This window comes from Pararge aegeria, chromosome 11 (assembly GCF_905163445.1).
Source record: "Pararge aegeria chromosome 11, ilParAegt1.1, whole genome shotgun sequence".
Taxonomy (NCBI): domain Eukaryota; kingdom Metazoa; phylum Arthropoda; class Insecta; order Lepidoptera; family Nymphalidae; genus Pararge; species Pararge aegeria.
Window position 1 is genome coordinate 11,562,148 of NC_053190.1, and position 25,904 is coordinate 11,588,051.

At 33.1% G+C, this 25,904-nt stretch overlaps 3 protein-coding genes across 7 annotated transcripts; 2 read left to right on the forward strand and 1 right to left on the reverse strand.

Moving 5' to 3' along the window:
* Positions 1–119: 119 nt before the first annotated feature.
* On the forward strand, positions 120–5,945 carry LOC120627491 (serine/arginine-rich splicing factor 7-like). 5 transcript variants are annotated; one of them, XR_005658918.1, is made up of 5 exons: positions 120–344; positions 434–615; positions 1,969–2,162; positions 2,768–3,000; positions 5,325–5,451. XR_005658918.1 is itself a non-coding variant. In XM_039895496.1 (4 exons), the coding sequence occupies exons 2-4, from the start codon at positions 439–441 to the stop codon at positions 2,835–2,837; spliced, it is 441 nt and encodes a 146-aa protein (XP_039751430.1). In that variant the 5' UTR covers positions 120–344; positions 434–438; the 3' UTR covers positions 2,838–3,148. The 5 variants fall into 5 exon arrangements, 2 of the variants coding, with proteins under 2 accessions (XP_039751430.1, XP_039751429.1); XR_005658920.1 differs by having other exon boundaries at positions 2,768–2,932; positions 5,325–5,450; XR_005658919.1 differs by having other exon boundaries at positions 2,768–2,992; positions 5,325–5,399.
* A 3,582-nt stretch (positions 5,946–9,527) lies between these two features.
* Positions 9,528–14,693, reverse strand: LOC120627283 (phosphatidylinositol 3-kinase regulatory subunit gamma). Its single transcript, XM_039895225.1, has 4 exons — positions 14,081–14,693; positions 12,693–13,391; positions 11,817–12,113; positions 9,528–10,803 (listed from the first exon to the last, which is right to left on the reverse strand). The coding sequence occupies exons 1-4, from the start codon at positions 14,158–14,160 to the stop codon at positions 10,575–10,577; spliced, it is 1,305 nt and encodes a 434-aa protein (XP_039751159.1). The 5' UTR covers positions 14,161–14,693; the 3' UTR covers positions 9,528–10,574.
* Positions 14,694–15,474: 781 nt separating this feature from the next.
* LOC120627563 (integral membrane protein GPR180-like) lies at positions 15,475–25,323 on the forward strand. Its single transcript, XM_039895566.1, has 7 exons — positions 15,475–16,113; positions 17,256–17,531; positions 18,267–18,426; positions 19,240–19,377; positions 20,411–20,666; positions 21,488–21,592; positions 23,217–25,323. The coding sequence occupies exons 1-7, from the start codon at positions 15,647–15,649 to the stop codon at positions 23,360–23,362; spliced, it is 1,548 nt and encodes a 515-aa protein (XP_039751500.1). The 5' UTR covers positions 15,475–15,646; the 3' UTR covers positions 23,363–25,323.
* The last annotated feature ends 581 nt before the right edge of the window (positions 25,324–25,904 follow it).

Genomic DNA, 25,904 nt, shown 5'->3' on the forward strand with positions numbered 1-25,904 from the left:
TACAAAAAAAAAAGTCAAGAGCCATAGACTAAAAATTAGGGCCTGGCCAAAGGTAAATGAATTATACACTAGACATTGACTTATCTGTATAAACCCAGAAGGGAAAAAAAAAAAGAATTATACCGCCACCTTTTTTTGTCCGCCATTTTCCTATTCAAAAAGCGGTTTGAAAGTTGAGTTTGTAGGTAATCGATAATCGATTTCAAAAATATCTGAATATTCTTTTGTGAATTTAATTGTTATTTTGTGTTTTCCGAGTGATGTGCATTATTTTTAATAAGTGGTAGTTTTAAATCTGAAATAGCTAGTGTACTTAGTGCTATCGGTTCGAGTTCCGGCTCTATGTAAGTATTCGTGTAGCGTGGGATTTAGTGTAGAATATTCGACGCATTTAAATGTTGCTTATTTTAATGTTGTAATTCATTGTCACTAGGTGAAATGTCTCGCTATGGGGATTGTAAGGTTTATGTAGGAGACCTAGGCAATAATGCTAGCAAGCCAGAATTGGAAGATGCATTTTCGTACTACGGTCCATTGAGGAATGTGTGGGTGGCAAGGAACCCTACTGGCTTTGCCTTCGTTGAATTCGAAGATCCCCGCGATGCTGAAGACGCTGTAAGTACCTACTCTTCTAATGTAAAACTTACTTTTTTTAATAAAATCTTTAAATTAACAGTGCCTATATAGCCAGTGCCTAATAGGGTCCTAAGGCAAAAATAGTGAACTTCTCACGTCGCTATAAATATTCTTTGTACCTACTCCTGTAACTGATTTACGGTTTTTTTATTCTATTAATTCCTGTTCGTCTTCCCCTTTTAATAACTAGTCCACTGCTGGACTAAAGGCGTCTCCCAAGGCCCTTCCCTTTGCCCATAATCACCACTCTGACACTATTACATGCACTATGCACGCTAACTATATACTATATAGTATAACATAGTGTTCCATAAAATAACACTCGCCTCAAACAACACCTGTGGCTAGAAGAAACAATTGAAGAACTTATATAAATAGAAAAAATACTCTAATTATAAGCAAAATGATAATAATAATAAGTTTAATTACTGATGTGAAAGGCAAATACTAATTTCGGCATCTATGGCAGGAGAGCTGTAGCTTAATTGGAGAGAGTGCTCAGGCAGTTTCTGCCAGAGAGTTGCAGGTTCAAATAATGGCGGTGCTGAAATTTTTTACATGCATTTTAAATTTATAAAATTGATAATTCCTCCAGGTGTAGATAAAAACACTAATAAATATTATAAAGAAAATGTTTAATTAATTAAGAAGTAATAAAAGTAAATAGACCAAATTATACTTAAAAAAACTTAACATTAATCCCTTACAAATGTTGAAGTAACCATAATTTCCTGTTATTGAGATGGCACAAGCATGATACACTGCAATGGTACTAACTAATTTGTTAGGGTTAAGGCTTCAAAACTATTTTGTGTAAATGGTGTGTTAACCTACATTTTGCCCATTAACTTTGATATGGCCTATGACAAAACATGGGTGTATTTTTGAAAATGCCACAGCATATTACAATCTATCCTATTTACATGGCTAATGAGTTACTTAATTTTGAGCGCCTAATTTTGAGAGTTAAGATTTAAGCTTCTAGTTTTATTTAGTTAACTAAGGTAAAGTCCAATGACTTAACCCAGTCTCTAACACTGACATAAAGTTCACTTTTTTCACATCATCTTAACACTAGTTCCACCGTACTGATCATCACTACACTAATTGGCATGCATAGGTATAAACTAATTTTTCTACTCTAGTGAGCTGATGGTACACTACTACATCTGTTAATTCAAACCAAAAACAACTTCTAATGTTTCACCATCTCAGTATAATAAAAATAAACAACCTTTATCTTGTAATAGCATTTTTAAATAAAAAGATTGATATATTACATTTATTGGTTATCTGAATGCCTACAATGAATAGCCTGTCCTTACTTTTTAGATACGTGGTTTAGACGGGCGGACGATATGTGGTCGTAGAGCTCGTGTGGAAATGTCAAACGGAGGTCGTGGATTTGGTGGTCGTGGGCCTCCACCACGCTCCCGACCACCTCCACGCCCCTACGATGACCGTTGCTACGACTGCGGTGACCGTGGACATTATGCCAGAGACTGCACCCGTCGTCGACGCCGCAGGTGACAAAACTTCTACAATTAATGATAAATATTTAAATGTACTGGAATTAGGGTTGCCACCATGTTTTATTGATCAAACGCTAGTTGCATTTTAGAAACAAGGACCTACCTACACTATCTTAAAGTTAGCTACTTAAAACTTTCTGATGTTACAAGATAGCAAAATGTTATATTTGTGAAAACCAAAAGAGAGAGAGAAAACCTTAAACTATATAATACTGCTGCAATGCAAGATGACAGGCATGTATGGTATACTAAAAAAAAATTCAAAAAAATTCATTCTCAAAATATTTATAATATTTTTTTATATAATTCATAATTACACTTTATACACCACACAATCACATTTATTTTTATACTTTAATGATTATTACATAGTTGACAAAAATAAATGTAACATCTGAATATAAAAATATATATTAGGAGCCCACAATATACAATTTTTCTATTTGTAATAAAACCTATCTACAGTAAAAATTATGGTGTGGTTGGCAACCCTATGTGGAATCTTTGAGACTATGCAAGCTCATTTTTTAACCTATTAAAATGAAAGATTCCTTTCCAATGCTTTGAATCCACATAAACCAATGATAACTGTGTTATAGGTTATCATTGTCCTGTGCACCGAGACTGAACTCTTCAGTGTCTGCACTTCTTATTGTCTGCGCTACCTAGTGTTCACTTCGCATCGTGTACTCCTCAAATGTTGGCAGCAACTGTAACTTCGCTCTGCGAACTGCATTACCTGAGCCCACTTCAATTATTGAGAGGTTACATTGGGTGTAATGTTTGTACTGCGTATTGCGACACACATCTGTTGTTTTTACTACGTGCGTCAGTGAGTTACACATTATTAATCCCATATTTCTCTTGAACGCAGACACCTTAGGACTGTCTTTAGTTTTAACGAAATTTTATTCAGACTGAAAATAGAACCTTTTTAGTCAGACACAGAAGAGATCAAGAACAGATTATTAATATTGATAGTAATTAATTTATTAATATTTCATTTAGTGATAATGATTGAATTGCTTATTCACTAGCACTAAATTTGATTATCAATTTGTATTTTATCAAAATAATATAATTGTAATCTGATAAAATGCAAATTATTCGATGTAATAATATGTATTGGTTTCTATCCCTATCTCACAATTTTATAATTAACGTCTTTCTGTTCAGAAAAGGATTGTTTCCTGGTACTTGGATTTTCTTTAAAGCTTTACAACAGGCACACAAAAAAGAAATCCATACCAAGAAGAAATAAATCTGAAAAATGTTGTTGCACAGCACATGATCACACAATCGAAACTACTTCATTACAATTGTAAAATAGATGCAAAAAAAATGAGTTGAATAATTGTGAAGTAGAGTTTTGTCTAAGGATTTGGGTTAGCACTGCAATCCATAGCAAAGAAATAATGATTTATGGACCACCTGGATTCAACCTTTTTCTTTTTGTGTGCCTATGTCTTGTGTCTAATTTATTATCTTCTGCAGTTTTTCTAAACTATACGTAAAATTAAATTTAAAGAAATGCCCTCTGCTTTGGCTTGTAGGCGTTTGTGGGGATTTTGGTGGAATCTGAATGTAAATCCTACAGTAGTTTTTGTGATAAGTGTAAACAGGCAAATATTAAGGAGCAATATCTGCTGATTGTATCTCTCAAATAGTTTTTACTTGAATATGGGAGAGTAATTTTCATAAAATAATACTAAGGCACATGCTGTAAACGTGAAAGTAGGTGAAGATATATGGATGTTACTCTTTCACGGTTAAATACTAAAATGATTTGACTGAAATTTTGAGTGGAGATATATAATTTTACTCTGGAGGCTACTTTTTGCGCCAGAAAAATCAATGGTTCATGAACAATTTGTGAAAAAAGATAGATTTTTTTATATTGTACAAGTCAGGCCCTCGACTGCAATCTCATGATAATGCAGTCTACTATGGTAGCGGGTCACCTGTTAGAGAGTATGGCAGATATTTCACGTCGATGAGCTTTAAATAGTTTACAATATAATATAGTTTGCAATAGAATACTTCCTCGAAATTAGATTTATACCAGCTGCGCCCCGCGTTCTCCGCGATGAACAAGTCTACATATAGTTTTAATAAAAAAAATTACGCGTACAGACTCATCCACCGCACAGCGTGGCGCAGCTGGTAATCCATTACTATATGTATACAGCGTTAAATAAAAAAATATCAGAAAACCGCGGCTTTCCCTATAATTAAAACTAACAACTGTTGTTCTGCTACTTTTCAAAATGAAGTATTAATTTATTTCATATAAAAATATTAATTAATTATATTATTTCTGTAAGTGACATTACGCTGTAAAACTGAGTACATGTGATTAGACCACGCGCACGTCGCGTAGTCTGCTCAGTGACCGCACGACGCGTCGTGGTTGCGCGCTGTTCGTAGATTTAATGTAAACAACGTTAGGCCGAGAGCTTTCTGGTATTTTTCTTAAAACCCTAATTTGTTCAAAGTTCCCTCCGCCTTGCTAGGTAATCTCAAATTATTGTAGGGATTTGCATTTGGCTATTATTGATGCATAGCCTGATTCGGTTCGGTCGGAGTAGGTCCAGCAGCTTTACCTGTAGACATTTCAGGTAGCTGGATTTTTTTCCGATTAAATCGACTGCTATCGTACACGTAAAATATCTGCAATCTGAATTTATATTCTAATATTTGTGCTACCCTTGTGAGGTTCGGGCGGGATGCGTTTTTAGTAAAAATTGTAGTATCTTTCTGGGTTGTTCTCATTTGTTCCATTCCAATTATTTCTAATTTTCATGACTATTTAGTATAATTTATTATTAAATAGTTTATTGATGTTCATTCTAAACCACAATTTGAGAAGTAAAAATATCGCCACACACTAAAAATAACGTTTTTGTAATTCTTTTTGCAGTTGATTCATACTGCAAATTAATGCCCTGAAAAACATTTTTCTTAAAAATACTCTCCTGAAAAGTTGCAGATTTGCAGGTGTTCAGTTGTTGATAGGGTGTGGTGATATATCGTATTATAATAACTATTTAAATAAGTCTTAATTTTTATTGAAAGTAATGTTCCTCTGGACAAATGTGAACCATCCTATTTTCTTGGATTATAATGATTGTTTCAATGTGTTTGTAAATTTTCCAGCCGCTCCAGGTCTCGCCGTCGGACGCGCTCCCGCTCCCCGAGGTCGGGCTCCCGCAGCCGATCCCGTTCCCGCTCTCGCTCCCGTTCCAAAGGAAGATCTATGTCTCGATCAAGATCCCGTTCGCCATCCAAAGACTCGAAGAAGTCCAATTAATATTACAAAATTCCAATATTCGATATCGACATATTATAATTATTATGTAACATAATAAAACTATAATTTCAAGTATGTACCTAATATGTGTTTTTTTTGTTTAATATCTAAATTATCCCATTGGCATATCCTTTTAAAGGATTTAGTTCCCTAACTGCTACTACAATACAGGTCAGCGGGCTTAGGTTAGTTATTACAACTCTAGTTTTAAATCCTTTCTAAAATATCATCGACTTGTATCAATTAAGTTCAATATGATGGTGGTTTCAGTCTTACCTACGCACTATACTCACCTACTCTATAGGTTCTGGATTTTAATTTTTTTAACGTTCTTAAAGCTGCTGCAAGTCTAATGTTTTATTGTAATTATCGTTTATCATTATATTGACGACCTTCGGCGCATTGACGTGCCTGTGTAGCCTGATAAGCGGGAGATATTATACGAGGTCATTTGTAAGGGAAGTAAGTACACAACGTAAAAATATTATTATTTCACCGTATATTTATATATATTGCCCACCAACCCGCATTGGAGCAGCGTGGTGGGTCTGCTCTAAAATAGTTTCCTATTAGAGGCAAGGCTTGGGTCCAGCAACTGAGGGACGTTAATAGGCTCTGGTTGATAATAATTAAAAGTAATCTAAAAAAATGACAACTCTAAGTAATTATCTAATATCTTTAAACGAGCAATTCTTGTTTATATACAAATGGAATCTCGGAATCGGCTCCAACGATTTTCATGAAATTTAGTATACAGGGGGTTTCAGGGGCGATAAATCGATCTAGCTAGGATTCATCTTTAGAAAATATCATTTTATTCGTGTTTTATCGATAAATATATATATATATATATATATGCATATAATTACAATCTCGGAATCGGCTCCAACGATTTTCATGAAATTTAGTATACCCTGTATACTAAATTTCATGAAAATCGTTTCTATTCTCTATTTCCGATTTAACGACAGAGTTGGTTGCGAGAGAAAGTGGATCTGGAGGGCCAATATCGAAATCGACTAGGAACAGAAAGCTATTACGCGTTCCGAAAGAATTCAGTTTAGAAGCTGCTTGAGGTGTGGGATTATTCCGCACGCCTCCAATTTTGTGAACTTGCTGTAAGTATACAGTTGGATGTGATAGCAGTCGAGCACAAACTATTCATACCCTCTCAAGGATTTAATGTAAACAAAATCAATTATTAAAAACTTATCGTAATTAACTTTATTCAACACTTGAATGACATTACTCATAGATGGCGTCATTTTCCAATACAATAATCTATTAAAACTTAGCGCTTTTACAAATTGAATGAAATCTCCCGACGACAGGATTAAACATAGCGTAGGTCGGCGATTCTTGTACACGCTGTTCCTTACATTTAACGATACTTATATAGAACAGGGATTGAAAGCTATTTTTGGATGACTCGAGAACATTTTGAGCAATCAATCTATAAAAGCGGTTTCTATGTTAAAAAAGGTTCGCTTTTACCTATTAATAAATGGTATAACGGTTCCGGGGAAAGAAATTTATTATATAGCATTAAATGATTGAATGAGCTCGAATTCGTTCTCGCAACTGTCAAAAATTATTTCAAGCCCCGTGTACATATTAATGTTTTTTGTACTCATTAATACTTTTAAATAAAACTCTATTAATCGATATACACGGTTGTTTCACCAGTGCACTTAAATCTTTTACATAAGTTTAAGTTCGTATGGATACATCCTCAGAATTAAGATACAGAACCCTCATTATTGCATGCACGGCATTGTGTCCACGGAACGTTGATAGCTCCAAAACTTTACTCATTTTCCCCATTTTATGGTACATTAGAGGCTTAATAATTACTGTCAACAGCTGTATGAAATAAAGTGACTAACCGCATGTTCGAGAAACACTACTAAAGTGGAGTGGTTTTTGATGCTTCAATATTAGTTGTGTATACGGTTTCCGTATATCTAATTCTGTGGATACATTATTCATAACCCGTCGACAACCATTGATGGTGTTGCCTATAATATAACACGTGCAGTTAATTTGTAAGAGCACTAGCACTAATATAGTTACTATAATTTTTGGACACGATCGATCTATTTTTAAATATTTCACAAATTGGCAAATGGCATACAGTTTTGTTAACTAAGTTATTATTGAGATCATATTGATTATTACCACTACTACGCAATTGCAATCAACCTGATACACTATATACGATATCTGATCAAAATAATATATATAAATAACACCTAATACATATAAAACCTAATAATACCTATCGAAGTAAATATAAAAATAACTCCAATTTAATCTCACTTAAATAATCTATAACTTATATTAATTCAATCTATAAATATGTTACATATTAAAGCAAAATTCTTCAGTATATATATATACACATATTATGTTTTATATTATATAATTAGGAGATTTATAAATACCCAACATTTATTGTTTCAAATAACACGATAAATATAACCAATCTGAAAATCTTTCTCTAAGAATCTTCATTACAATTCGGTATTTGATATTTATTTAAAAATTGAGTTAAACGTTCAATGCAACCCTGCAGCAAAAAAATAGCAGAAGATATCAGTAATGGACAGTGGAAAAATATGTTATTTTAGGGGGTTTTGTGAAAAATAATTAAAAGAAAGTTCAAAGGAAACAAGTTTTTTTTTCAACATTCATTCATGACGTGTCAGTCATGTTCCAATATTAAGGAAGAGTTCAAATATTTTTTATGAAACCTCCACCACCACAAATTCACCACACACACGATACCCCTTGGTAGCATCCATTGGGCCAGATCTGATTATGTCTTAAGCATTAAGATTTACTTCGTTAAGAAAGGTTTACCACAAAATTTTATTATTTCGTAGAAGGAATTCACGCAGAATTTCAAAATCTGTGTCTAAAAATGGGAGCTTATTTTAAAGTTCTGATTTTTGCCTGAGCAAGATGGAAATACTCGTAGGTCTGAAATATTAATCAACAATGCTTATTTTCTAATTTTCATACTTACATTATTAACCTTAGGTTGCCTTGCAATACCGAAAAACAAGGGAGGGTAATGCGACACGGTGGATCACAGAATAGCGGATCAAAAATGTTTAATTTAACATAAATATTTATATAAGTTAATAAATTAAAATTTAATAGTTTCATCATATTTTGAAGAATCCATTGTTCAGGTAAACAATTGAAAGTCGTTTGATGTTAAACAGAAACATGGAATTCATTAAAGATTTCCACCATCTTTGTAAAATATTGGATAATCCAACTTTCACAGATACACTTGGGCTAATATAAATAATTTATTAATATAAATCTATTTTTTTCAAAATATATTAAGAAAACTCAACACTGTTTTTCAATTTTACATTTATACTTACACATACTTTAAAATTAAAATAAAACAGGTTTAATGGTATTTTCAGAAATAAAAAGGTCATTACCCTTTTAGGGTTAGAATAAAATCCATAGATATATAATATGTACTGTACAAAATATTTTTTTATGAATTTGTTCACATTTGTGTATTTAGACCTTTAATGTTGCGATCTTGACTACTGCATGGATGGCCCAATTCAAGAAATCGTCAACTCAACTTTTGTAGAAATGACATAACAAAGTTTTAAATTTTCCAAGCAACGAATTTATAATAAAGTATGACAAAAACGACAAAAGCATAGTTACTTGTAATATGATTTTTATTTTGATGTTAACAAAATAGAACGCAAGAAAAATTTATTAATTTCTTAATTATTAAGGTATGTTTGTTAATTAAGGTATTCAATAATTTGACTTAGGGATTTCTTGAATTGGACCATTTATATATGTATATAGTCTATTTTTTGTTAATTGTCTTATAATGTAAAAAATCTTTTCACTACTCTAAATTGTAAAGTATGTTTTAAAAATATGAAAAAAGTTTTTAAGAGAAAAAGATTTTTTTTATGTAAATGGGTTTTCAGTATTTTCGTAACACTAAAAAGTAACAGAAAGATAGTTTACGTTATAATACAAGTAAGAAAAATAGTCTGTAAGTTCTATGCTATTTATTGACCGCGCCACTCATAAAACAATATTAAATGGTTTGACGCATATCACTAAATTATTGACCAGTCCAACAGGAGTTTTATTCTTTTAAAAGTTCCTTGGGGAAACTGTATTACTATCTTAAGACCTTCCAATTTTAGCTACTGTATGTGTAATCTGAACTGCAAATACAGTTTCTACGAATTAAATCTTGACAATGTAATATGCACAAATATCTATAACTTCAGGCTGACCGAATAATCTTTAAACACTAGTATCATTTTCAAAGCTCCTGTGGCCCAGAAACCAATATATGGGAACAAACTCTAATCAGTTCTTACTTCTACAATATAATAATTTGTGTCATGCATCTGCAATGAAGTACAGATACTTTTATATATATAGGAATGCCTACAGATACATATGGACAATTATGGCCTTTCTCTTTTTAACTGACATAAAAAAGGAGATTCAACATTTATGTACTCATGTTTCATTGGCTTTTATTAGGTCCACCAATTACAACAATGCTATTGTGAATTCAGGGGCATCCAGAGTACTCTTATAAATCTAGTTGAGGTTCTTTAGAGCTGGAGAAATCAACTCCCCAAACACCAGAAAATCTTTCAAAATAATAATGAACAGGGCAGTAGCACAATCGCTAAATTAAGTTGGGTTTTGTATTTTACATAAATCCTATTATTCTGTAAGAATATTTTACCACGGTAAACTTCCGAATTTCCATAAAAATGTATAAAAAATGTTATTTAAAAGTGGCTGTACAATTAAAAAAATTTCAAGGATTAAAAAACACATTAAGGAGTACAGATCATGGCAGAGAGTTTTACATAACTTTACCAAAAAAATATCACATATTGTTGAAGACACAAATACACTATCTATGTGAACTCACGTTTATTGCAATTTGATTGCAATCCTAAAGAGCTTCACTGGAAGAATCAATATTGATTTGTGCCAATTATTATGACTTTGAAATCCAATTCTAGCCTTTTTCATACAAAAATGACTAGTATACTCTTAGGCCAAGCCCATCAAACATTATTATGGGTGTGTATTGTGTTGTCCTTGCCTGTGTTCCGATGTAACTGTGACTCGTGGTGGTATTCTTGACGGACATCAGTTTGTTGGGTTTCATGAACTTTCTTGTCTGGTTTTTTTATTAAATGTGCATTAACAGGATACTTCAGGGCGGTTCTTAATTGTTCATTGTGCTCTTCCAATGAGTTCACAGCATAATGTAATACAAGCTCATTCAAAGTTCTGCAAAAAGAAAAAAAAATCTACTAGGTGATACCACACTAAAGACTTATAAAAAATTGTGAAAAGAAAAGCCAACCCATCTTCATGTTTTGCAATCAGTAACATATGGAAATTGACTTGGAAAGAGTTTACTATATAAATGGAGTATTATAATACTTGCAATAAGGAAACACTAATTACTTAGATCAATAGTTTTAGAGAAATAACTGTACAAATCTTTATATATATAATTCTTCTGTGCGAGTGTATGTCACTGAACTCCTCCTAAACGGCTGGACCGATTTGAATGAATTTTTTTGTATGCGTTTGGGTGGCATCCTAGATGGTTTAGATTCACAAATCAGCCCGAAAGATGGCGCTGCAGTCGGTATCTAGGTTATTTACCTATACTGCAACTAAACGGCTGGTTTTCAGGTATTCAGGTACGAGTCTGATTTGATAAACTCTTTCAGTGTTGGATGGTTGGTAGCTGATCTATGGAGGAAGGCTATAGAGTATATACCATCACGCTAAGACTAAAAGGAGCTAGGACCAATGAAGAATGTTTCAAAATCGGCCACTTAGCTTACGCCACGTGCGCTGCGTAAACGGTTAAAAGTTAAACAACTTCGATAAAATCACGCATAAAAAAGTTTCTCCCTTTATAAGTTCTAAAAAAGCCTGGTACAGGCGACAGCGTGTCTATCTTTTAAGGTTGACGACGTCGCGAGGGACCACTAGTATGCTATAAAATTACAGTGACAACCAAAACGTTGTCTTTGACTTAAAGTCTATATAAGTAAACAGAAAAAGAAGAGGGTCCAAAATTATAGATAAATTTAAACTAGTTACAAAACTAAATTAACTCACAAGTACACATATTACATCACAACACCACAATTACAAGTGTAAATGTGATGTTGTGATGATGTTAAGTCATTATTAAAGTCAAATGAGAAAAATAAAAACAGTGTTCTGGGGACACCAGCCACATTTTGCATGACAACAATACATGAAATTTAAAAGCTACTTACTTGTAAATATTATAAGGTTCTGCAAACCCATAACCTCTTTCAGTCTTGAAAATTATACAATGATATACCATATTATTACAACAAATTGACAGAGCACGTTGACCCGTAGAGTTGGGTCGAATCAAAAATGTGCCTTGTGGTTTCCCTTCTAAAAGTTCCTCAGCTCTGGTGCGGGAACAGTCTTCAACCATCCACGTTTTAGATTCACGATGTGCATACAGTTCCTCAAGTTTATGTATATTGTCATCTTCTAAGGCCTGCAGGTATTCTTCTGTCTTGCTACGTCTTTGTAGCCATCTGTAAAGTAAACGATTCTTGTTATAGCAATTTTGAGTGTGAAATTGCATATAATTATTCAATTACTTATTATGTGCAATTTCAATTTTGGTATTAAAATTTTAAACACGTGAATAACAAAGTCACAATAATCCTTGAGTATATTATCATAGATGAAGAAAGTAGTTGAAGTTCAAATAAAAAAATAAAGATATCATAGAGAAGAGAAGATGGTAATTTCATCTAAAAATTGGAAAAATAATACATTTGAAGACCCCAAAAAGTAGAACATTAAACACTCTCAGCTTAACTTGAGTACCGCATTCTTAATTCTTTCTTGCCAGACTTATAATGTATACAAACTTGTTTTTTAGTCATTCAAAACATAAAAAACATAATTTATAATTTTTATAGTGCAATTGTTTTATTATTATTTAAAAAATATTCGCAAACAAAAATTTACTTAAAGATTTTTTTGTCTAATAAGAAAAAAATAATTATAAATACCATTGGTAGTTTTATGAGGATGATTCAGTTATAATTATTAATAACATACTAAGATGTATGATTGAAAAGATATTAAACTTCTAACTAGCTTACCCTTTGTAACGGTTTTTTACTGTGTAAAGATAAATAATTTCTGATTTCAGTTTTGTAATTTCTCTTTCAAGTAAAAGATTAGACTCAACTGTCCTTTTCAATCTATGATCCAAATGCACTATTGCTTGTTTAAAATTGTTGACTTGTATCATAAGAAGCCTATTGTTTTCTATTAGATCATTTTTTTCATGAGGCTGAGCTTTTGTCTGCATCTCAATTTGTGTTTTGATGTGTTTATCACATACTATTATAGTTTCATTAAAACTTTCAAGGGCTTGCCTCATAAGTTTTACCTCTTCTCTTAGCCTCATATATTTATCTGAGCGTTCATCATAGTCTCTGGTTTTTAACACAAATTCTTTATGAACCTCCTTATATCTGGTTTCTAGAGTTTCATCATTGATATTTTCCCCTCCCTCATTTTCTAGATGTCTAGACAGGGGGTACATAAGTTTAATGTCAAGGCTACTATTGCAGTGTGCCAGTGAGTACTCTGTGTAAAATCTAACAAGATCAACAATAGAGTGGAACTCAAAAGGCTCACAAAATCCATAACGTCCATTTTGGTTGTATATTTTTATTAATTTGTTCGTGCCTCCTTTCCTAACTGTTAATGTGTATCCGCTGTCTTTGTTTGAGGCATTGCGGACTAGAAAGGTTCCATCACATGTATCACGAAGTTTTTCATTGACCTCATCCCTGTAAAAATTTAAAGAAATTAGTAAAATACCTATAACTCATTATTGTGTAAAAACTAAACTGTCATCAGTTATTACACAATAATGTCATAATATAACATGCAATATATTTATAAATAGTGTAATTTATTTAGCACAACAATTATTACATTTTCAAATTTATATTTCATCATCACAAATAGTAAATTATTATGGGTCTAATTTATATCCCACATTTATCATAGACCCACCACAAGTTGGTGGGTCTATGATAAATGAACCATAGTTGATTAAAAGGGATCCAGCCTTCATAAAGATATTTCTAGCTTCTATGATTTATTTTTAATATCTCAATGATGTATTTAATTGATTAAATGTTGTAAATTCCATGGTTTCAAAAGATATGTTGGGAAAACTGTTTATATTTAAAGCTTGATATATTTTGTTGGATCAGTTTATTACCTTTTATATATCAATTTTATTACTATCTGATGCTTGTGTGATTAAGATCTTATTCTTATATCAGTCTAATTAGACTGTTAGTTCATTTAATCTTACTTTTTTTTTGAATAGATAGAAAGAAAAAACTAACTATTTTCATAATTATAAATCATTTTACATCATGTAAGAGAACCCTCTTAGGTTCTCTTACATGATGCAGCAAGATGATAAAAATGGCCATTATTTTAATTTGAAAAAAAAGATTCCTACCGTGTAATATCACCCCAATACCATTCGGCGTTTTCTAAACTATCTTCTGCCGATTGCTGCGGAACGCCTATTTCTACCATTATAGCGCTATAATACACACTTGAGAAATACGAACGTACAAAATTTAATAAGACTATTTACATTCATAAATACACAAAAATCAGCAGGTAAGTACTTATGGTCACTTCCGCTACATTGAGGTTACAAGCGAACTAAACCATGTAAAGTTTTAAAATACATATAGTAAACACAAAGAGTTATCTTCGAAACTTCATGTTAACAAAATGAATCTTGCTCAAAGAGGAGAAACAAAAACCGGAGGAGTAACACAAATTAACATAAAATATATGGGTTTAGAGTTCACAAAGGAATGGGCTAGTTGCTATGGCTGACAACTGACAAGCGAGTCGGAAAAGCTGTTTTTAGTGAACATCTTAGGGAATCACAATTTGTAGAGCATTATTCTTTATGAGGCAACTGCTAAAACATCTCTTCTTATTATATTTATTATTTAAGTTTAATCGACATTTCTAAAACCACTGAAAATTTTAGTGTAATCTACGATCGAGCTGCGGTCTATCAAATAATATCTTTTATCTTTTTTCTATTTGCGGGAGCGAGACAGAAGTTCAACCCTCCCTCAACCTCAACTTTAACAGACTCTACTTGAACCATAGATAACTGATGAATCAATAGCAATCTGTGTATATCATAGTGTGACCATTCGTGAAATTCATCAATTGTATAAATTGTGACGTTCCGTTGTCTGCTTGTTAAAATTACTTGCGAATTTCCACCTTCAACCGCCTGCATTCCATCCGTTCCCATCATATCATCCCAAAGTAAGTCCAAATAACAGGGAACCATTGTACTATCTCTACCGCATCTCCACACAAGGGACTAGGCATGGGTCGTACTGTGGAATCGAGTACCAACCTAACTTACCTGGACGTCCACCAATAAATGTCAGTGCGAAAAACTAGGGCTTTATACTTCATTCAAAAGTATTTTTTCCGGGGATAGGAATAAGGAGCATGATTTATTTCAGAAGCCTTGGTAATTAAAATACTTTCGTATGGAAATGTATTAAATATGAAGCATAATGTTGTTCATAAAAAAAACTTTAAAATCTTTAAAGTAGTAGTAGTAGAAATAAAAAATTGTTTCGTGAGACTTTATGAATAATAAGTAATAATTTGAAAGTATTGCGAGTATTTCGAGTCAGCAGCCTGGTCACTGCATGCAAATACTTAGTATAGTAAATGCGCTTCTTCCCTACAAGTGTTTATGTGTCCATTCTAGTGTTAATGGTTCCATTCCGTGGTTATTATTTAAGACAGTATCTATGAATCTAGGTCTCAAGTCTGTGTAATTTCAATTTTGCCTGTGACAGAATGGTTTATTTTATTTTGCCTCTAAATAATCTTAAAATTCTTGGAATATGTGTTACATATTTGTGAAGAGTATTTATCGTATACAATGTGCATCATAAACACTACATAATGAGTATAACTATAAACAAGCATTAAAAGGAATGTAGATACAGTGCTGTTAATAGAAGTCAAAATGTTTAAAAAATATTTAATTTTACTATTTTCCTCGGTACTGTTCACTGCGACAGCCACTCATGTTAAAGGAGAATTTACTACACAAGACTTTTTTAAGTTCTTGGTCAAATTCGGCTTCCAGAAGACTGATATTCATTTCCAGAAGGAAACATATGGCTACATTTTCGGTAACATAACTTCGAACGAGAATTTTAAATACCCTGTTACTTTTGCTGTTTTAGACAGACCTCACTTTTTACACTATTACAAAAGTCGTGATATAAGTGATAAGGAATCAGCTTGCCAGGTGATGTTCCAACACCTAAATGGTTCAGCATATCATCCAAAATGCAATGTTAATGGGCAAGACCTGTTTAGAAGAATCCCATGCCCTGAAGGCAAGCTTTGTGTGGACGAGGATACATCGTGGAATGTGGTGAAACACAATCAATTTACGTATGTCATCCAAAATAATGGACAGCCAAGGTAACTGAAATGTACTAAATATGATTCACTCTTTATGGAATCTCATGGTGTTGTTACACCCCAGTTTTAAAATCCCTACTAATATTATAAATGCCAATGTAAGTTTATTTGTTACGCTTTCACACAAAAACTATTTAACCAATCCTCATGAAACTTTGTACACATATTCTTGGAAGTGTTAGAAGTAATATAGGTTACTTTTTATCCCAACATTCAGCTCGGTTCCTTTGAGAGAGGGGATGAATGATTGACAATTTTACACTATAACGCCGACAAATTATAACCGATTTAAATAATTACTTTTGTGCTATAGAGTTTATAATAAGTGTTTAATTTTGCCGAACTGGGCAGCGCTAGTATTATCATATAACTATTATCAATATTGACAGTATTATTTATTGACCAAATGTTGACTACCAAATTTTTACCTCTATACTTCAACTGCAATTGAGCAATACCATTAGGGATCCAACCATTTTCTTTAGTTTTAAACTGTTAATTAAAATGCAAAATTTTGGTAAAGTAAGAGAAAAAAAAATGTCTTGTAACCCATTTTTTTGTTACTTTGTGATAGTTTAGCTTTCTTTTGGTTAAAGAATGGTTAAAATCAGTGCAGTTCTTCAAGAGCCTTTCATTGAAATAATTAACAAAAATAACTAAACTGAAACTAAACTTATTCATCTAATCAATATTATATATTGATATTTTGTAAAAACATATTAAAGGAGTAGTTGCCGAGCACAACTGTTTCCTAATGATCAAGTTCTATTATTTTGCTGTGATGTTATTTTATATCTGCAATATCTCCAACTTCTTTTGAAATAAATACTTGTGATGAGAAACATATTTATTTGAATGAGGATTGAAATCATGTTTACAAAAAAACCTTTGCAAATATAAAATTTGGATAGCATAAAAAAGGTTAAGAAATAGACATGGCCTGTTGCCGACCTTTTTTTAAAAACAGTATAATGGAACAACTAGCTTGTTGGAAATTTGTTTCTGTTGCAAACAGACAGATTATGTACAAATTAAAGTTTACTCAAAGTGAAATTCAATTGTTGTCTTACATAGAATTTATAGTTATAATTGATCTTAAAAAAATTATGTTAAGTAAAATTATAATTTTTTTTCTTTTATAGATTTTGGTATGTTTCAATGGTTTCCTGCTATTTGGATGAGGTGACCTGCACATGGCATCATTACACTGGTGCTCCATCAGCTGATAACAAAACCTTGACAAACACACCACAAACTATTGAATACGATTTGTGGCTTGTCAACGGAAGCCCCAACCTTTCCCTTTCTAATACAATGTTCTATCAATTCTCATTTGATAGACAAAATACTTTGGAATTATATTTGTTGTTCTGGCTGTGTTATATTATACTTATGCCAGTTCAAATTTATGCAGTCAGGTTAGTAAAAGGGTATTTGACATGAATATTTTAATGCATATGAATATTTTAATAGCATCTTCATCTTAGAGAATTGGCCATGTAAGTCTTGAAGTTTTAGTGTCACATTAATTGTTACTATCTATACATCCCAAACATTGATTGCCACCAGGAGAAACAGGAAATGCTTTCTACTTCATGTTTGAGTTTTTCATTGCGCGCTGACTGAGTTGTTCAGCCTTAACTTTTTTTTATTTTTCAAAAGTTGAATTTCTAAATATGTATGTTGGTGATCAACAGATAAAAAACAATGTTGCTTATTCAATTAAGGCCTATTGTAAATCGCTAAACTAAGATTTAAAAGTCCTAAAATAGTGGATTCCTTTATTTTACAAATAACACTATGAAATAGATAGTGCTATCTTAATTTAAACTAGTCGATTTAGTGCGATTTTCGCACAATATAATTGGGGCCGATATCAAGATGAGAAAGCAGATTTGTATGAGTTGTAATTTTTTTTGAAGATTACCCATTTGATAGGTTTCTCTGTTTCTAATTAACTGTGCAGTGAGTGTTGGGCTCATAAAGACAAATGATTTTAATTTGAAGATTTTCCTGAAAATAAAACTTGATTAGGTTTTTAGCTTGATTTCAATTACAGATTTCAATCTCATCTTGCTAAGAAACTCTAATTATTTTATTTATAGTGATAATCTGTGCTATAAGTTTTAGTATCTTATTTAATGCAATTTCAGGACACAAAGGCATCCTGTTACAAAATTATTCACATCAAGCCTCGTACTTGAGTTTGTAGCTCTCTGTTTCAATGTGCTGCACACAATGAAGTTTGCAGCAGATGGTGTTGGCTTCCCACGGTTAGCTGTTGCTGGTGATATACTTGATATTATGAGCAGAGTAAGTATATTATTTTTATTTAAACTGTAATCAAAGAAATGCAAAATGTGACAGAGTTCCAGGAAATAACAAATGCTTATTTCTTCTGCTTAGCAGCATTATTGCAATGATATGTTCTGGTTTGGAGTAATTACAGACGAATGAGGCTTAACACCTGCCTCTCAAGGTGAGGGTCACCGGGCTGCTCGTGTATCATGGATCTTGCATGCCGTGCAAAGTGTTGCTATGCTTAAAAGCGATGGTGACTTACCATTAGGTGGGCCATCTTCTTAGTCCGTCAAATATTACTACAAAGTTTACAGTGCTTGCAAAATAAGAAGTCCAATCTGAACAAGAAGCTTGCGGTTTGGTTTTCAAAAACTGATTTGCACAGCTGAAAAATGGACACCATGATATAAGTTGCCAGTGACTACCCCTTTTTTATCATAGTACTCACTTAAGCAGACAACCTCAATAGAAACAGAATCTTGATAGGAACTAGGACATAAGAATCTCCTACAAAACACTTTGGCTGAGCATGCCTTTTTTTTATTTAGCTGGGAAATGCATTATTGCATCCCTTCCGGAGACAGGTAAGAAATTATTTAACCCGTTTCTGGAAGGGTATGTGGGACTGGGAAGCAACAGACTTTATTTGTAAATAAATGTATTTAACTTCAAAATGTAATCCCTTAAGCACTAGATGTTAAACTTGATGCCATTTTTCTTTTCATCATCAGCATCATCCGATAGACGTCTGCTCCTGGACATAGGTCTTTTGTAGGGAGTTCCATTTTTTTTTTTTAATAAAGTTTTGATTTTATCTCTTTCCAGACCCTCTTCATGCTACTACTTCTTTTGTTGGCAAAAGGTTGGGCAGTTACACGGCTAGAACTAACATATAAACCATTAGTTTTTGGAGTGTGGATGGTCTATGGAATTGTTCACATACTTCTGTATGTTTGGAATACTGTAAGTGTAAATTTTATAGCTGAACATTATCTATTGACCTGTTACTCTAATTTACAATATTTATCAATTGCTATACATTAACATTTTGCTATTTAGGTATTGTATTTATCACAGTATACATGATAATAAATTACATCTTTTCATTCCCTACAAGTTATTATATAAATAAATATTGTAACAACATTCATATAAAGTTCAAGGTTTCAGTCAGTCTGTTGTACAAAGGGTCAGTATTACATCAGGGGTGCACATTTAATATGGAAGTTTGATAACAGCTAATGATTTACAGGACTTCTTTATTCGTTTTACGTAACTTCTGGTAATTTATTAGTAGATAAAAAATAATTTTAAATATCAAGGTCAATTGTTTTTTTTGACGTGACAACGTCTTATTTACGCTCCGCTCACGTTATGCGCTCACAATGAGAGCGAGTGAGAGGCACGCGTCCCTTCCACTCGGGCATGGTTAGCCCGCCTAAGAGCGAGAGAGACAGACATAAAAAGTGAAAGGCACGCGTCCCTTTGTTGTAAACGCTGTTTCATTGTACGCAAATGTATTGCAAGTTATTGTATGTATATTTGTATATAAATACGTATGTATGTGTAAAGGTAAAAATAAAATTTTGTTAATATGAAATTCAGTGCGAGATTCTTTGTATAAATTAATGTTTTAAATATAATTCTTTGTATAAATAAATGTTTTAAATTGTTACTATTATTTCATCCTTCTTCCTACTATACGAATGAATATTCACATTAAAATTATTTTACCACTCAAAGTCGTTGTCACGTAAAACTTTCGCCCGTATACCGACTTTACAGGCAACCAATTTATATTTTTTTTTCATTTATTACAATAACAAAACAACGAAACTCTAGAACGGTAATAGTCATTTGAATTTTATGTACATTTATGTACAGTACTTGCCGAGTCTTTGATATAGCCGACGCCTTTTATAAGCTGGCGGCAGTAATAGCTCATAGGAATAGTAACTCAAACTAGCTTTGTATGTATGATATTTTATACTTTCAGACGGAAGTGGACATTATAGAAGAGATAGATGAATACCAAACATGGCCTGGCTGGCTAGTCCTAACACTGCGGGTGGCCATCATGACATGGTTTGTTCTGGAGCTGCGCAACACAATGATGTATGAGCACAACATGCCAAAACTAAATTTCCTATTGCACTTTGGTGCCTCAAGCCTTGTGTGGTTCGTGTACTTGCCAATTATAGCTCTCATCGCTCTGCAGATAAGCCCGCTGTGGAGATTTAAATTTCTCTTGGGTAAGTTCATGTTGCATCTATCTATTAATTTGATCTTTCATCGGACGTTGTACTCATACCATCCCTGTATTCTATTTCTAAATGATAATATTTTAATACTTTAGGAGCTTCATTGTTTTTAAGACATTAGGCATGGTGACTAATTTTGCCCTGCGATGTTCGGCAGGATAACTATATACAAGAAATATCGTATTTTTGTAGATACTAAAAGTTTTGCAAATTATATTTCCCGGGTGTCATAGTCGCGCCTGACTAGCTTGGTGCACTATGGCCTTATCCCCTTCCCATTCTTGTAGGAGACCGGTAATTGGTTGATATGACGAAGGTACTACAATAAACATTCCTAAACACACTATATTACTAGTTCCTAAGACACTCGTATGAATTTTGTGGAGCATCAAATGTGGGACAATATTAAAAATGTCATTTGATTAACAATATTATGACCAAATGAAGTATATTAATACTTCATTTGGTGCAAAGAAACAAGTAAATTTGTAATGGTATAAAAAAGGACACATAAGTTATCAGTTAAATTATCTAAGCAATTCTTACAACAATCTATAGTCAGATAAAATAGAGATAGAATAGGGACAGTCAGTTGAGTCAGTCGAGTTGTGTTACTAATAAAGGTCAGTGAATTGTTACATAAAATATTTAGAATAGGGTTCCAAAGGCTGGTTGTTACAACGGAAAGTTATGTTAGAACTGTGGTCCAAATGTCTTGAAAGCTAAGTGGTTATTCAAATATAAAAGGCAATTATAAACGCCCATATATAACATGATTCTTCTGTTCTCCGACATATAATTTTCTTTTACAGGTATAACTTACTCGGCTGATTGCCTGGCGTTTTGCATCATGGCTCACCTTTTATGGCCGACGCGATCCGAGCAGTATTTGCTGTTAACACCCTCCGGCTATACAGGTAAGTTAACCTACTTGATAATTTTTCTGCTATAGTTACATAATAACATAACAGATAATATAAGATTATTTTGGTGTATTTAGATTTATAACCGATTTCAAAAAACGGACCTTGATTCGATAGCATGAGAATCCATTCATTGTTGACCTTGAAATCTTAATCATAATCAGTAAAAAACAAGTCCTTTATTTCATTCTAATACTAGTTTTTGTATTCAATTATGTTTTTAGTAAAGTTAATGTTTGATAACTCCTTTTCGCGCTAAATTAAAGAGTGTGAGAGTGCTTTGTTTATTTGATGCGTCTGTAATATAGAGAATTCCCGTCACGTCTAAAAAAAGTTATTCCCATTTGTTTTTCTAAAATTGTTTATCTTATTCACTGAAACTTCTATCTACGATTTTTTACTTCTTATATACACGCTGGATCTAACGCGATGACGAAGATTAAAAAAACCCTGGATAAAGTGACAAGTCCTGTGTGAAATTGTTGATTATAATAGCTTTTACCCGTAGCAGTAATGTACTAAAATGTATTGGATTCTGCACTAAAGAATATTGCCGATGTAACATATTAAATTTGTATAACTGCACTTTGTGTGTCCTCTATAAGAGGAATTCCCGTTGTGTCTAGAGAATTCCTCCCATTGTTTCCGTTTTGTAACTTTTTAAATTTTTTTTTTGTCTCAAATACTGGAAATGTATTACTTAAATTGTAACAAATGTTAGTGCTGGACCCAGACGCTTTGGAAAACCCAGGTAAATCTGAATAAAGCACCTATTTCTGTATTCCATTGGTGTTAATAAATGTTTTTTTTTTGTCGTAAGTCATTTTGGTGCTGCGCAGACACTGGTGTCTTGTATTGGTTATAAGCTTGAACTGAATATTTTGTTTTCGTAAAAGCAATAAGAAATCAACCACCTCGCGGGATAGACCAACCACTGTTGGTGTCTAATCGTTTCTATTAGACACGCACCGATAGCCAATATGAAAAAGTTTAGTGCGACTTGAAACTAAATTGGTAATATGCTTATGCTAGCTTTTTATTATATTTTTATATTTTTGGTTTATTTAAATAAAAATGAATACATTAATATGTATGTTTTTCGTTCTTAATAACTGCCTGGTAAAAGAGCTACTTGGAAGAATGCTAAACCAGTTAACAAAGTATCTATGCGTTCTGTTATTGCACGACAACTTATTTCCTAATAAAGTGTAAAATTTGCTTTAAAATTACATATCAACGACGCTTTGCTTTATGAATAATTGGTCCATTTCCGCAATTCGGCTTTCCATGCAATTGTACGAATTTAGATATTTTAATCGGTTGCGTCACTACACAGGACACAGCATCCATCTTGAACCTAACAAGGACTCGTACGTATCTAAGTACGGACCTGTGTTCAATTGTTATTAGTGTCCAGTAGTAGCAACCGGTGACTGTGTCCAGTTGCCGTGATCCGGACACAACAACCGCAGTTTCCTGTGATAGTGTCACATGTCGATAGCAGAAAGTGTCCTAAAGTTTGCGCAGCACCTCAAATGTTACATAACTCTTTTCTGCGCTACTGAACATTGTCGAGGTTACCTATAAACTTGATACAACATTTTTTATTACTCTACAGCAGGTATCGACGAGTTGGACGAGTTCAGCGAGTCGCCACACGTTGTCCACAGCGACACTGTCGCGCTCACAGCGGAAAGCATCAACGCGGAAGAAGAAGAGGTCATATTCGCACGACCGCAAAAGAATGGCGTGGCGTTCTCGTAGCAACGCAACTAAATATGTACCTTGAAAAGTGATGGGTCACCTACCGCCGGATTCAGTAACTTTTCAAAATGTCGGCAGCCGGTCGCATTCATATGACTCGTCATAAGTTTTTTATAAAGCTGACTTGTCGTCTCTTAACTGTCCGAAAAGTTACTGATTAAAGAAACCAGGCTATCTCGGTTATTGATAACTTAACTTCGCTCTTATTGCGCTGTTTGATGCAAATTTTAACTGTCTCGTTGGTGTAGTGGCTCTTATGTTCGACTACGAATCACGAGATCGTAGATTTGTTTTCCGGGTCGGGCAAAAAATGTTTAGGTATTGGATATTTCCGTCGAGAAATACTGAGTATCGCCCGGAGTTCGGAAATTGGCATTGTCTACTCTCGTGCCATACAGAGCATGTTAAATCCCCGGTCCCCGCTAAAATGGGATAATTCCGCCGACCCGCGTTAAAGCAACGTTTATGGACAGAGCTCTAATAAATCTCTCTCTACTATGTATAATATAAGTACTGTCAATTTGTACAACACGAATTTTGGAGATTGTTATATTTAGAATGTAATAAAGAAGCCTGTACCGAGAAATCAGATGAAATGATTAAAGTCTGTGTATGCTAATAAGTTTAACACAAACTATGTATCCTAAATAGAACATAAATTCATAAGCGTTTATAAGGTTACTTTGTAGGTAAAATAATAATTTGCATTTCATTTGATATTTACCCAAACTGAATAATGTTATAAATTCTAAAGTTATGTTTTTGAGATTAGGTTTTCAGTATCCCAGTAGCTGCAAAAGCACGAGGTTTGAGTACTTGCGCGCCGCTCCTTGTAATGAGAATAGAAAGTGGTTGGCTCAAGGTACTCATAACACAAATGCCCGTGTCCATAAGGGCTACCTAATACGTTTAAATAGTATATATAGTTTGAAAAGAGCAAATAACACGCTATAGAACTCGGTTAGGTTTGCTGTCATACCACACTCTCCTTAACTCTCTCTGTAAATGTTATGTAGAAGAAACAATGGCTATGCTTTAAATAAATTATTACGAGTGTAATTTTTAAGTTATTATTTTAGTTCGCAGTGTAGGATAACTGTATGACCAGTTGCTGATAAAGTCTTATGTTTTATAATTTATTTTTCATCACACTTGCTTTTGCAGAAACTTATTACGCCGACATAAGACTCATAATCCACGATATTAAATTCGCGTGTTTTATTTTAAAATTACCGTAGGTACTTGTGCTTTATTTATGATATCCGATTAAGTTTATTTTGTACCTCACTGCAAGTTATAAATATGAAGACCACTTTTAATTAAGCCGGGTAAGAATTATTTTCTTAATCAACAAATAGGTTTTATGCGGTTAAAAATGAAAAAATATTTTTACCTTCTCAATAGATGATAAAATTAAACATTTTATCAAATTATTCACAATTCATGATTAGTTAAACATGTTTTTAATACGAAGAGATGCTGCTGGCATGAAATGCAAACGATGCTGGCTGTATATCGGTTTACTTTTGCGCGCGTAAAAAAACTTATTGTTAATAATTTTCGCTTATTGTTAATAATTTAAAATGTCCAGTTTAAATTAGTATAGTAGAATTTACTCAGCTGTGAATAATAATCAAGGCACTATAGCGATTGTATAACCTGTTTCGACCAATCTCTAAAGAGCGGCCCATGAAACTGTTATATAATGGAAAAACAGCGAAAAATGGTCAGTTATTTTCTGAGAAAGTATTAATAGTTTTTTCCTCGCAAGTGTGGTGAAAATCGTTGTATTAAACGTGCATGGAAAATTACTTATTACGCTCTCGGCTTTCTTTGCGCATTCGCTTTTAGCTCATGCGCGTGAGACCGCCTTGACTGTAAAATGGAATATTACCATACTGTAGTCGTAAAAATGTAATAGGCCCGTTTTGACATTTGTCATCGCGACGTAACTAGTTATGGAACCATAAGACTCTGTACTCGATACTCACGATAAATCAATTCAAGTTTGTATCAGTACTTGATTGATATTATTATGTATTGTAAAGTGTTCGTTCGTTCAAAGTATTCCTTTAACTTCACAACCAATACGCGTGACTGGCTGTTGATTATACGTCCAATTTTCAACATGTTGAAACAGAGTTAGTACTATATAACAACAAACACAAAAATCGAGTCAAATCACTATGTTTATTTTAATGTCCAAAATAGAAGAGCTATAGTTAACGGAATAGTAAACAATATATATCAAACTTAAACGAGCGCACAGTCAACTTTACAAAATGAGGAATGAAAAACTGCGCAGTGCGCGCGGGGACGCTTCAGTCATGTGCCGCTTGGTCAGATACATCATCTCAGACTCATTATTTAGAACCCATTTTGAGAACCAAGCTTATTCTTTGCAGTAAAGATAACTACACAATATTTAATTTCGATATTCAGTAAAAAAATGGTTACAGCTCTAGTATAAAAAAAAAAAAGACTGAGAACGTAACTGTTTTCGGAACATTTCGCAACAATTATAAATTGCATGCTACTATGA

Bases quoted from the DNA above. Each gene is read 5' to 3' on its own strand.
- LOC120627491 (XM_039895495.1), top strand. From the start codon at position 439: ATGTCTCGCTATGGGGATTGTAAGGTTTATGTAGGAGACCTAGGCAAT. The intron at 616-1,968 runs GTAAGTACCTAC...CTTACTTTTTAG, and splicing joins CCCGCGATGCTGAAGACGCT to ATACGTGGTTTAGACGGGCG. The intron at 2,163-5,324 runs GTGACAAAACTT...TAAATTTTCCAG, and splicing joins ACCCGTCGTCGACGCCGCAG to CCGCTCCAGGTCTCGCCGTC.
- LOC120627283 (XM_039895225.1), bottom strand. From the start codon at position 14,160: ATGGTAGAAATAGGCGTTCCGCAGCAATCGGCAGAAGATAGTTTAGAA. The intron at 13,392-14,080 runs GTAGGAATCTTT...AAATTTTTACAG, and splicing joins TATTGGGGTGATATTACACG to GGATGAGGTCAATGAAAAAC. The intron at 10,804-11,816 runs GTAAGTAGCTTT...TTCTTTTTGCAG, and splicing joins GAACCTTATAATATTTACAA to AACTTTGAATGAGCTTGTAT.
- LOC120627563 (XM_039895566.1), top strand. From the start codon at position 15,647: ATGTTTAAAAAATATTTAATTTTACTATTTTCCTCGGTACTGTTCACT. The intron at 17,532-18,266 runs GTTAGTAAAAGG...ATGCAATTTCAG, and splicing joins GTTCAAATTTATGCAGTCAG to GACACAAAGGCATCCTGTTA. The intron at 19,378-20,410 runs GTAAGTGTAAAT...TTATACTTTCAG, and splicing joins TTCTGTATGTTTGGAATACT to ACGGAAGTGGACATTATAGA.